This window comes from Aquarana catesbeiana, linkage group LG01 (genome assembly GCF_042186555.1).
Source record: "Aquarana catesbeiana isolate 2022-GZ linkage group LG01, ASM4218655v1, whole genome shotgun sequence".
NCBI lineage: Eukaryota > Metazoa > Chordata > Amphibia > Anura > Ranidae > Aquarana > Aquarana catesbeiana.
The window spans coordinates 129,061,072-129,074,423 of record NC_133324.1 but is presented as its reverse complement, the minus strand read 5'-3'; the positions used below and the strand labels follow the sequence as shown (position 1 = coordinate 129,074,423).

At 41.5% G+C, this 13,352-nt stretch overlaps 1 protein-coding gene across 2 annotated transcripts in view; it reads right to left on the bottom strand.

The window, feature by feature from the left end:
- The window catches only part of DMGDH (dimethylglycine dehydrogenase), a 102,661-nt gene that overhangs the window by 20,849 nt on the left and 68,460 nt on the right, over positions 1 to 13,352 (bottom strand). For both annotated transcript variants that reach the window (XM_073623765.1, XM_073623758.1), the window contains exons 6-8: positions 3,539 to 3,787; positions 2,123 to 2,321; positions 1,259 to 1,428 (exon numbers count right to left, since the gene is read on the bottom strand). In XM_073623765.1, the coding sequence (XP_073479866.1) occupies positions 1,259 to 1,428; positions 2,123 to 2,321; positions 3,539 to 3,787 (618 nt within the window). The remainder of the gene's footprint in view (positions 1 to 1,258; positions 1,429 to 2,122; positions 2,322 to 3,538; positions 3,788 to 13,352) is intronic.

Here is a 13,352-nt window from a genome sequence, read left to right as displayed (position 1 = left end):
TTATATTGGCCCTAGAGCTCCTGGCGATTTCTTTTATGGGGAATTGGGACATTTCCAAGGTTGTATGCACAGGCCTTGACTTCAGAATCAGCTTGTCTGCAGACAACACCCTCCTGACCCTAAAGTCATGTAAACACGGGAAATATTGGCTTCTGTCAGACCAGCATGCTGTGTTCTGGCAGGGGGGCTGTCCCTCTGTCAGAACACAAAACAGTTCAGCAGGAAAGATCACTGTACTAACTTTGCATAGTTAGTACATCGGCTTCGACCGGAGCTGACAGTTTTTTTTTCATTCAACCTACTGTGTTAAACAAAAAAAACTCATAGTGTGTATTAGGCTTTACCAATCCCCACATTCCCCACCACAATTTTTACTGTGTTCTCAGGTTTTAGAAATAATCAAGCCAAATCCACTGTTCTAAACAGGGGATATCCAGAAAATTACCCTAGAATAGCTCTTTACCACCTCACTATCCCAAGTCTTACTAACCCCAAGCAAAAGCTTGCTACCTTCCTTTCTGTAGTAGCTAAATGGACTATTGCCAGAAGTTGAAAAAAACCTACAGTGGTCTTGCAAATGGTTAAAACATATGAATGCCCCCCCCCCCCCTTTTTATTGTTTGTATTTCCGGGCTTTGCCCAAATTCTTGGAAAAAATTAATAAAATATATATTTGAAAAAAAAAAAACATATGAATGTGCTGCTTGTCAATCAGAAACTTTATAGCATTCTTACAGGCTCAAGACAAATTCTTTAAAGTCTGGGAACACTGACCTCGGTAGTCTATAATTGTTTTGTATTGTCTTATGTTCCCAGCCCTTTGGGGCTGTTAGAGCAATTAATGGCATGTGGATCAGGGAACATGGGTCAACAAAAATTCTATGAAAAATTTGAATCAGGAAAAAAAATATTTACAGAAAACCTATTCCAAGAAAATATGGAGGCTGCCACTGCAGATCTATCTTTTTAAAAATGCTCATTTTCTGATTGTTATGCTGTGCCTGTGCCAGGCAAGACCCGAATCCCTGGCCTATGCAGTTGTGGTCTCTCTGAATTTTAAAATATGGTTCAGAAGGGAAGTATTTTTAATATAATGCTTAGATTAAGAAAATTTTGCTAGCTGCAGACAACCAAAAAAAATTAGGACATTAAACAAACCAACATAGCTTGAGTAATGCTACAGACCTATGGCTTTAAACACCAGAAGCACAAGCATTCTTTAGTCATACTTATTTTTATCAATGCAAAGAAGTTGTACCAATGTTGTTCAGTCCATAAGATTCTCTTGCTTTCTGTGCTGTATACTGTGTAGTGGTCCATTTGCCATATCTGTTTGGGTCTAGTTCAATGAGGTCGAAAGGAGGTTCTCCGTCCAGGATCCAGTCACTTAAGAACTTACCAATGCCTCCAGCATGGATGACACCATACCTGAAAATAGAAAAAAAAAATAATGATTTCAAGGCACTGACCAGATTCAAAAACAGAGAGAAAAGCTGCAAAAGAAAGGGATGTAGGGATGTGAATAAACACATTGTTAATACAAAAGCAAAGCTCTACCAAAAATGTCCAGCTTTGGATGAGACAAGGCAGGGTTTAATCAGCCTTTAAATGTCTTCCTATCACCCCCAGCACAGCCAAGACAGACCAGAGTGTTTTTAAATGTCATTCATAAATATCTACTGATTGCCGAAAGGGGGTGTGTGATACAATGTTTTGTGGCCTGCCCTTTGGTGGGTTCTGGGAGAATCCACCAACACCAGTAACAATGTAAGTTTGGCTTTAAAAGGAGCTCTCCCCACTTAAAGCAGACCATGCATGCAAATGTTGGCCCACCACCTCATGTGTAATCATTGCATTACAGCTGGATTAAAAAAATATACTCCCCTTACACCTGGCTTTTGTTCACGGCTCCTAGGCAGGGGTGACATCACAATTCCTCCTTTAAGATTCTGGGAACACCAAGAATCCCAAATCATATTAAAAGATGATCCTACGCTTTAATGGGGTGATTATGCATGGGGGGGGGGGGGAGCGATAGAATGTACTAATCTGAACCAACAAAGATCATTTATCAAGAGTCTTCACATCATAAACCAACATACTATATAGTGTATACACTTACCCAAAGCCAACAGCAACCCAGTAATTTCGGACACCTTGATGTGGCCCTACCATTGGAAGGATATCTGGAGAGTACGTTATGGGTCCAGAAACTATATTGATAATCTCGGCATTTCTCAGCACAGGAACCATCTCCATTGCAGCTTCTACATGTTCCATAATTCTGTCAAGATCAGACTCAAACAATTCTTTCCCAAAACCTACAGAACATAGAGTGTTAGTTACAGGCTAACCTTGGTTATTGCCAACAGTGTAAACAAAATAACTATTAACAGTTATAATGTTTGTTAAAGAGATTCACTTTAATGGCAGCCCCACCAGCAACCCATACCGTACCCTCCCTTCACTCCCATGCTGCTCAGTTTGGTTGCTAGGAGCAATGAAAAGTAACCTGTACTCTTGGGTCTGGAGAGCGTTTGACCCATGCCCCTTCTTCCCAATGTGATAGTGTTGGAACAGAGAGAGTCTTCAGCCCTGTTTTAAGCTCCAAGTTTTGACTTACACAGGGTTAACTCTCCCTCACTCCCCATGACTGAATGGAGTGTCAGGGAAGTGAATGGAAGAAAAGTATGCAAAGCTGGTGGAGCCAGCATTAAAGTACAAACACACTACAGGTGCAGACTAAAGCCCTAAAAAAGCATCTATACTACTACTGGTTTGCATTGACACCCATGATGAAATCATACACTTTTTGTTCTCTTTGCTCAGCTCCCCCTCCAAGTATTGACTTAGCAACCTTCCCGTCTTCTAATCTTTATTGGAAACACAGAGCATGTGCTCTGGGAAGGAGCTGCTGACAATAAGGACTCCAGCGATTGTGGTGTGAACATTAGGGATTAATTGCTCTACAATGTATGCAGTCACAGAGGTTAGTGGGAGCTTGTTTTAAAGCTTCACTACTTTTGAAAGCTAAAGTTTATCTATGGTTTTTATAGCATAGTTACATTGCTCCAGTTTGCACCAAATGTAAGTATGCATATCTCATACCTGACTGCCACTATTCAGAGAAAGCCTTGTATTTCTTAAAAACTATAAGGTATTCTTTAATGAGGTGGGGAGGCAGCAGAAGTACCTTGTATTCTTTTGTTACCTAGGAATCTTGCAGTGGACACCCACAGAACCAGACACCTTGTTCTCTCTGCAGCTCAACTTCCCTTTCCCAGAACTGATGTACCATACTTCTAGTCTAATGTAATCACAGAGCTTGCACTGTGGGGATGGGGAAGCTGCTAAAAGATAGGACTCCAGTCCATACGTTGTGAACTGAGAATGAATTGCTGTACAGTGTCTGCAGCTACAAAGGTCATTACGGGCTTGTTTTAAAGCTTCTCTACGTGTTAGGAATGCAGTATGCAGTACTGTCCACAGCCTGACTAGAGCTTTACTTTATTATGTCAACTTAAGTATGAAGTATTACCTGGTGGGACTCCATTTGTTACCCAGGAATCTTGCAGTTTCATTTTTTCATGGCTTTCATATGGTCCTAACAAAAGTCCATCCCGTTCCTGTCGTAAATAATATGATCCCTCCAAGTCTCGGAGGACTGGTAGTTCCTTCTTTAAAGCTTTCACCTCAGGAACAGAACCAGTGACAACATACTGATGGTGCACAGGAATAAGAGGATGTTCCAGGCCTATCAACTTTCCAACCTCTCGTGCCCAGAAACCTAGGAGATAAATTCATTGTCAGGTGCTAATCAAATAAACAGCACATATTTTGCTTAGCTGGTCATAGAAGGACAGATTTTTATGGATATAAAACAGACAGATATTTGACTGTCATTGCTGTAACTGCAAAGACTCCAAGGGCACCCAAACATTTCTAGTGATGCATACCACAGATGGCATCATGTTTTGGGAAAAAGGAAAGAATATTCTCATTTCTGTGGGGAACAATGAGCAATTGAAACTTGCATGCCTACTTGACATTTAAACTTATTGGGTTCAATATTAGGAAATGGATCATGTAAGACTGATGTTTTTCATGAGAAATAAAGATGTCCGTTTTTTCCCCCTTTTTTGTCCTTGAAAAAGCAGACTTTGCACCTTCTGTCCTGAATGTTCGTACAGGTAGGTGCACCATCTAGCTGCAGCAGCTGTCAGACTCTTATATAGTTTGACAGGCTACCGGTAGCAGGGATGCACCTGTGCCCTCCATACACAGCTAAATGCCAGAACCTCATGTACCTCTGCTAAATGCCCAGTGTGCATAGGGCCTTAAGATCAAAGGAAAACAAACAGGCAATCTGCTTAAAATAAAAAAGCAGACAGCAAGTTATGGGGGTGGCATAAAAAAGTTGTTTTATCTAACATTTATAAGTCAGTAGTGCTAGCATGTAACTCTTTGGAACTTTAAAGTTATATACTATAAAAAATTTTGGGGACTGCACCTAATTACACGCTGAGTTTTCTGAAAGGTTTCTAAAAGCAGCGAAGCTGCTCAGAAGCTGTCTGATCCAGTTAATTCTGGTTCTGCTGCCTGATCTTGGCTCTGAATAGACTTTACTAAACATTTTAGCTGTTCCAAGCCAGGAAACATGAAGCCAGCTCTACTTGGCACCAGCGCTACATAGACAAGAATCCAAGTGGGAGGGGCATGCTAGAAGAGCAATGCATAGTAAAAGCTGCACCAAGACCACGCTCATAGGGTCTATTTTTCTACCATAAAATGTTTTAACTTCATATTCACAATCCCTGCTTCCATATTGTCCTGCTTAAAGAATACATCATTCTTCTTTACATTTTCTTTATGACTCGGGTTAGCTAGCTCATTTGGTATTATTATTATTATTATTATACAGGATTTATAGAGCACCAACAGTTTGCGCAGCGCTTTACAACATGAGGGCAGACAGTACAGTTACAGGAGGACAGGAGGAATCAGAGGGCCCTGCTTGTTAGAGCTTACAATCTAGAAGTATTTATATTTATTTGAATAATTAATATTTAAAAACATTTTTTTAATAACTTTTAAATACTAGTTAATGAAAATCATACTGTTATGGCCAAAGCTGAAGAATGGTAAGTGGCAGTACAGTACTATCACAACTAGTAATTGAAGGCACTAATGTATATAAGTATAACCCAGCAGTGAGATCAGATACACTCTAGCAAGTATTAAAGAGAACCTCTCACCTACAAAGGAATGCTTGGCATCAGTTTTTCTACGCTATCCAGTATCTATATTGCTGTATTGCTATATATTTGCTATATTGCTATATATATTCCATATTGCTGACAGGCTGCTTTGTGCAAATAAAACCCATGTATTTTTTACTGCTATTTGGAATTGTCATCAAGAATATAAAAAGAAGACAATTATCACCAACTTGGCTTTGTTAGAAATAAACATATATTCAATGAGGACATGAATTAGCTACAGCTGCCAATACACTTGCCCACAATAGGAATCACATGCTTCTGAAACTTGATGGCAAAAAGGCTTTCAGCAAAATTCTTTCTCCTTATCTTAATGAAGATTTAGGAGGTTCATTTTGAGAATTAATTTGTTTAATTTTTACCTCACCTTCCATTTCTCTATTAATAAATGTAGCACACCCCCTAGGGAGCTGCTTCTGGGATACTGGGAACCCCCACCCTTCACAGCCAGGCACACCGAATTTCCACAGGCACTCAGAGTCCGAGAACAGTCCGTGATTTTGTTTTTGTTATTTAATGAGGGATAATAAATTGGATAGGGATTGGAGATTATGGGATGCCCACTTGACTTCAGAACAACTTCAGGGACAACTCTTTATATATACAGTCCTATATACATAGTCACTTAGTCAGGTTGAAAAAGACACAAGTCCATCCAGTTCAACCAAAAAAAAAAATATCCACAGTTGATCCAGAGGAAGGCAAAAAACCCCAGCAAAGCATGATCCAATTTGCTACTGCAGGGGAAAAAATTCCTTCCCGATCCCCCGAGAGGCTATTGGATTTTCCCTGGATCAACTTTACCTATAAATGTTAGTACCCAGTTATATTATGTACATTTAGGAAAGAATCCAGGCCTTTTTTAAAACAATCTACTGAGCTTGCCAGAACCACCTGTAGAGGGAGTCTATTCCACATTTTCACAGCTCTTACAACTTTTCCGTATTTGGAGATGAAATCTTTTTTCCTCCAGACGTAAAGAGTCCCCCCTTGTCCACTGTGATGACCTTAAAGTGAATAACTCAACACCAAGTTCACTATATATTATATATGTACATGTTGATCATATCCCCCCCTTAGTCTTCCTTCTTTTCTCAAGAGGGAATAGATTCAGTTGCTCTAATCTTTCCTCTTAGCTGAGCTTCTCCATGTCTCTTATTAGTTTGGTTGCCCTTCTCTGCACTTTCTCCAGTTCCCCGATATCCTTTTTGAGGACCGGTGCCCAAAACTGAACTGCATATTCCAGATGAAATCTTACTAATGATTTGTACAGGGGCAAAAGGATATCTTTCTCTCTAGAATCCATACCTCTCTTAATACAAAAAAGGACTTTGTTTGCTTTGAAAACCGCAGCTTGGCATTGCATGCTATTATTAAGCTTGATGATCTACCAAAACCCCCAGATCTTTCTCCACCATTGATTCCCCCAGTTGTACTCCCCCTAGTATGTGTGATGCATGCATATTCTTAGCCCCAAGTGCATAACTTTACATTTATCAACATTAAACCTCATTTGTCACTTAGTTGCCCAATTAGACAGTGCATTGAGGTCGACTTGTAAACTGGAGACATCCTGTAAGGACGTTATTCCACTGCATAGCTTGGTGTCATCTGCAATCCCAGACCCTATATAATTTATAAAGATTTTAAAAAGTAAGGGTCCCAGCACTGAACCTTGGGGTACACCACTAATAACCTTAGACCCCTTCAGAGTAAGAATCATTAACCACTACTCTCTGAATTCTGTCTTTTAGACAGTTTCCTATCCATTTACAAATTGATCTTTCCAAGCCTGTAGACTTTACCTTACACATGAGCCATGTATGGGGAACTGTGTCAAACACTTTTGCAAAATTCAAGTATACCACATCCACAGCCACTCCTCTGTCCAAGGTTATACTAACCTCCTCATGAAAATAAATCAAGTTTGTTTGACAACTTCTGTCTTTCATGAATCCATGCTGTCTGTTGCTTAAAATATTTTTTTCCTGCAACAACTCATCTATGTGGTCTTTTATTAAACTCTCCAGTATCTTCTCAACTATAGAAGTTAAACTAACAGGTCTATAGTTACTTGGTAAAGACTTTGATCCCTTTTTAAATATGGCCACCACATTGGCCCTACGCCAATCCAGTGGTACTATTCCAGTCATTAACGAGTCCCTAAATATTAGAAACAATGGCCTTGAAATGACAGAGCTCAATTCTTTTAGGATCTGTGGGTGGATGCCATCTGGTCCAGGTGCTTTATCCACCTTTATTCTGTCTAAATATTTCTGAACCATATCACTTTTGAGCCATTGTGGATCATTTGGGGCTGTGTCACTACCACCCCCATTATGAACATGAGCTGCCCCATGCTCCTTTGTATACACAGAGCTGAAGAAAGTATTTAAAGCGGTTGTATAAACATTTTTTTTATTTTTACCTACAGGTAAGCTTATAATAAGGCTTACCTGTAGGTAAAATTAATATCACCTAAATCTGTACGGTTTAGGAGATATTCACTTTGCATGCAGCTGCTGACGTCAGCGGCACATGAGCTGTGACTGCCCAGCTGAAGGTCCGGCAGACGCTGCCGGACCTTGCCAGGAAGAAGACTCCCGCGCGCATGCACGTGATGTCTTCATGGCTCCGGCCACTCACATCGCCGGGACTGCGAACACGGAAGACACGCCGAGGGCAAAATGTCAGCTCCCTTGGGATTAGGTACAAATGCCTCGTTCTAAGGTGCATACTAGCTCATTATGCCTTTGCCTTACAGGTTTTTTGTTTTTTTTTTCATTTGTTTTTTTTTCTGCAGGTATACAACCTCTGTAATAAATTTGCCTTCTCTTTGTCCCCAGTCACCCACTCTAGATTATTTTGTAAAGGGTCCACATACTCAGACATGACCTGTTTACTATTAATGTATTTGAAGAATTTTTGGGGATTTTGTCCTACTATCTTTTGCAATCTGTCGTTCGTTTTGAATTTTTGCATCCTTGATTTCCTTTTTACATATTCTGTTATATTTTTTGTAACATTTAAACAATGATAACGTTCCTTAATTTTTATATTTTTTAAAAGCTTTTTTTATTATTTATAGCCAGTTTAACTTTGGCCACATAGGTTTTATTTTTAGCCTTTTAAACTTATTGCCCATGGAATTATACTTTGCAGTGAGTTTACATACAGTCACTTTGAAGAATTCCCATTTCTGTTCTGTGTCCATTGATGCTAATATTCCCTCCCAGTCTAAGTCCTGGAGAGCAGCCCTCATCCTTGTAAAATTTGCTCTCTTAAAGTTAAGTGTTTTATCTTACCTGTATGCGTTTGTTGCTTATAGCTAACATTAAATGAAATCATGTTATGGTCGCTCAATAAATTGGACCATAAAATTGTCTTGTAATAGGTTTATAAATTTTTGCCCTTTAACTGTCCCAGCAGTGCCAATACTCCAGTCAATTTCTGGGTAGTTAAAATCCCCCATTATTATCACTGTCCCAGCCCTTGCAGCCCTTTCCATCTGTGCAAGGAGCTGAGTCTCCACCTCCTCACTAACACTGGAAGGTCTATAACAAACTCCAATGATAACCTTTGTAGTATGCACACCCATGCACAGTTCCACCCATAATGCTTCAGACTCATCACACTCTCCATCAACTAGATCCTCTTTCACACTCACTTTGAGATCACTTCTCACATAGAGACAGACACCAACCACCCCTCCGTTTTACCTTGTCTTTCCAAAAGAGAGCATAGTCAGGAATAGGGATGAGCTTCGTGTTCGAGTCGAACCCATGACAGGTCAAGGATAAAGTTGTAGAGAAGTTTAAAGCAGGGTTAAGTTATAAAAAAAAATATCCCAAGCTTTGAACATCTCACGGAGCACTGATCAATCCATCATCCAAAAAAGTAAAGAGTATCGCACAACTGCAAACCTACCAAGACATGGCCATCCACCTAAACTGACAGGCTGGTCAAGGAGAGAATTAATCAGAAAAGCAGCCAAGAGGCCCATGGTAACTCTGGAGGAGCTGCAGAGATCCACAGCTCAGGTGGGAGAATCTGTCCACAGGACAACTTTTAGTTGTGCACTCCACAAATCTGGCCTTTATGGAAGAGTGGCAAGAAGAAAGCCATTGTTGAAAGAAGTCCCATTTGCAGTTTGCGAGAAGCCATGTGGGGGACACAGCAACCATGTGGAAGAAGGTGGTCTGGTCAGATGAGACCAAAATTCAATGTTTGGCCTCAAAGAAAAACGCTATGTGTGGCGGGAAACTAAAACTTCACATCACCCTGAACACACCATCCCCACTATGAAACATGGTGGTGGCAGCATCATGCTGTGGGGATGCTTTTCTTCAGAAGGTACAGGGAAGCTGATCAGAGTTGATGGGAAGATGGATGGAGCCAAAAACAAGGCAATCTTAGAAGAAAACTTTTTAGAGTCTGCAAAAGACTTGAGACTGGGGCGAAGGTTTAGTTTCCAGCAGGACAACAACCCTAAACATACAGCCAGAGCTACAATGGAATGGTTTAGATCAAAGCATATTCATGTGTTAGAATGGCCCAGTCAAAGTCCAGATCTAAATCCAACTGAGAATCTGTGGCAAGACTTGAAAATTGCTGTTCACAGAAGCTCTCCATCCAATCTGACAGAGCTTAAGCTATTTTGCAAAGAAGAATGGGCAAAAATGTCACTCTCTAGTTATGCAAAGCTGGTAGAGACATCTCCAAAAAGACTTGCAGCTGTAATTGCAGCAAAAGGTGGTTCTACAAAGTATTGACTCGGGAGGGCTGAATACAAATGCATGCCACACTTTGCAGATATTTATTTGTAAAAAATTTTGAAAACCATTTATCATTTTCCTTCCAGTTCACAATTATCAATTATGTGTCACTTTGTGTTGGTCTATTACATAAAATCCCAATAAAATACAGTTACGTTTTTGGTTGTAACATGACAAAATGTGGAGAATTTCAAGGGGTATGAATACTTTTTCAAGGCACTGTATGTACAGACATTTTTTTTTTTTTACAAAACTGAAGATTAGGGATGAGCTTCGTGTTCGAGTCGAACCCATGTTCGACTCGAACATCGGCTGTTCGATCGTTCGTCGAATTGCGAACGATATGGGCCGTTCGCGCCAAATTCGTGTGGCGCGTCACGGCCCATAATTCACTGCGGCATCGCAGTGCATTGCTGGCTGATGATTGGCCAAGCATGCACTATGACCCGCATGCTTGGCCAATCACAGCGCCGTCAGTAGAGAGAGCTGTAATTGGCCAAAGCCAGGGTGGCTTTGGCCAATTATGGCTCAGGGGATTTAGTACACACCCCACACTATATAAGGCCGCCTGCACGGCGGCCCTGTGTAGTGTGTGTTCCGGTGTGCTGAGAGATAGAGAGAGAGAGAGACAGTGTCATTTGATTTGAGTTAGATAGATTAGGCAGAACAGTCAGTCAGTTAGCTGCACTTACAGTGTATTGTGTATATATATGCATCCCAGGTGTTGCATATATATATATACACTGTATTCAGTTTAGCTAGATCCGTTCCTGTTATCTTCTATCTAGACTATTTACATTTAATGCAGTGCGTCCTGCTCACAGTGTTCAGCTAGATCCGTTCCTGCTATTTACATTTAGTGCAGTGCGTCCTGCTCACAGTGTTCAGCTAGATCCGTTCCTGTTATCTTCTAGACTATTTACATTTAGTGCAGTGCGTCCTGCTCACAGTGTTCAGCTAGATCCGTTCCTGCAATTTACATTTAGTGCAGTGCGTCCTGCTCACAGTGTTCAGCTAGATCCGTTCCTGCTATTTACATTTAGTGCAGTGCGTTCTGCTCACAGTGTTCAGCTAGATCCGTTCCTGCTATTTACATTTAGTGCAGTGCGTCCTGCTCACAGTGTTCAGCTAGATCCGTTCCTGCTATTTACATTTAGTGCAGTGCGTCCTGCTCACAGTGTTCAGCTAGATCCGTTCCTGCTATTTACATTTAGTGCAGTGCGTCCTGCTCACAGTGTTCAGCTAGATCCGTTCCTGCTATTTACATTTAGTGCAGTGCGTCCTGCTCACAGTGTTCAGCTAGATCCGTTCCTGCTATTTACATTTAGTGCAGTGCGTCCTGCTCACAGTGTTCAGCTAGATCCGTTCCTGTTATCTTCTAGACTATTTACATTTAGTGCAGTGCGTCCTGCTCACAGTGTTCAGCTAGATCCGTTCCTGTTATTTACATTTAGTGCAGTGCGTCCTGCTCACAGTGTTCAGCTAGATCCGTTCCTGCTATTTACATTTAGTGCAGTGCGTCCTGCTCACAGTGTTCAGCTAGATCCGTTCCTGCTATTTACATTTAGTGCAGTGCGTCCTGCTCACAGTGTTCAGCTAGATCCGTTCCTGTTATCTTCTAGACTATTTACATTTAGTGCAGTGCGTCCTGCTCACAGTGTTCAGCTAGATCCGTTCCTGTTATTTACATTTAGTGCAGTGCGTCCTGCTCACAGTGTTCAGCTAGATCCGTTCCTGCTATTTACATTTAGTGCAGTGCGTCCTGCTCACAGTGTTCAGCTAGAGCCGTTCCTGCTATTTACATTTAGTGCAGTGCGTCCTGCTCACAGTGTTCAGCTAGATCCGTTCCTGTTATCTTCTAGACTATTTACATTTAGTGCAGTGCGTCCTGCTCACAGTGTTCAGCTAGATCCGTTCCTGCTATTTACATTTAGTGCAGTGCGTCCTGCTCACAGTGTTCAGCTAGATCCGTTCCTGCTATTTACATTTAGTGCAGTGCGTCCTGCTCACAGTGTTCAGCTAGAGCCGTTCCTGCTATTTACATTTAGTGCAGTGCGTCCTGCTCACAGTGTTCAGCTAGATCCGTTCCTGTTATCTTCTAGACTATTTACATTTAGTGCAGTGCGTCCTGCTCACAGTGTTCAGCTAGATCCGTTCCTGCTATTTACATTTAGTGCAGTGCGTCCTGCTCACAGTGTTCAGCTAGATCCGTTCCTGCTATTTACATTTAGTGCAGTGCGTCCTGCTCACAGTGTTCAGCTAGATCCGTTCCTGCTATTTACATTTAGTGCAGTGCGTCCTGCTCACAGTGTTCAGCTAGATCCGTTCCTGTTATCTTCTAGACTATTTACATTTAGTGCAGTGCGTCCTGCTCACAGTGTTCAGCTAGATCCGTTCCTGTTATTTACATTTAGTGCAGTGCGTCCTGCTCACAGTGTTCAGCTAGATCCGTTCCTGCTATTTACATTTAGTGCAGTGCGTCCTGCTCACAGTATTCAGCTAGAGCCGTTCCTGCTATTTACATTTAGTGCAGTGCGTCCTGCTCACAGTGTTCAGCTAGATCCGTTCCTGTTATCTTCTAGACTATTTACATTTAGTGCAGTGCGTCCTGCTCACAGTGTTCAGCTAGATCCGTTCCTGTTATCTTCTAGACTATTTACATTTAGTACAGTGCGTCCTGCTCACAGTGTTCAGCTAGATCCGTTCCTGTTATCTTCCTACTGACAGGCAGGCTTGTCTGGTTACAGTATATAAAGCTACCTGAAGAAAATTACAGGTGTTCTATTTGATCCTATTAGTACCACGGTCAGGCAGCTAGACTATTTACATTTAGTACAGTGCGTCCTGCTCACAGTGTACAGCTAGATCCGTTCCTGTTATCTTCCTACTGACAGGCAGGCTTGTCTGGTTACAGTATATAAAGCTACCTGAAGAAAATTACAGGTGTTCTATTTGATCCTATTAGTACCACGGTCAGGCAGCTAGACTATTTACATTTAGTACAGTGCGTCCTGCTCACAGTGTTCAGCTAGATCCGTTCCTGTTATCTTCCTACTGACAGGCAGGCTTGTCTGGTTACAGTATATAAAGCTACCTGAAGAAAATTACAGGTGTTCTATCCCAGCTTAGTGCAGCTACAGGCCATTAGTATGTCTGGAAGGCCAAGAAGGAGAGGCAGACAGTCACAAGCCAATAAGAGAGGGCAAGCAGGCTCTGTGTCTAGTGCTGGTCGTGGAGACGGTGCATCCTCATCAGCACGTGGCCATGGGACACGCTTGGCCTTTTTTTCGGCAGCTGG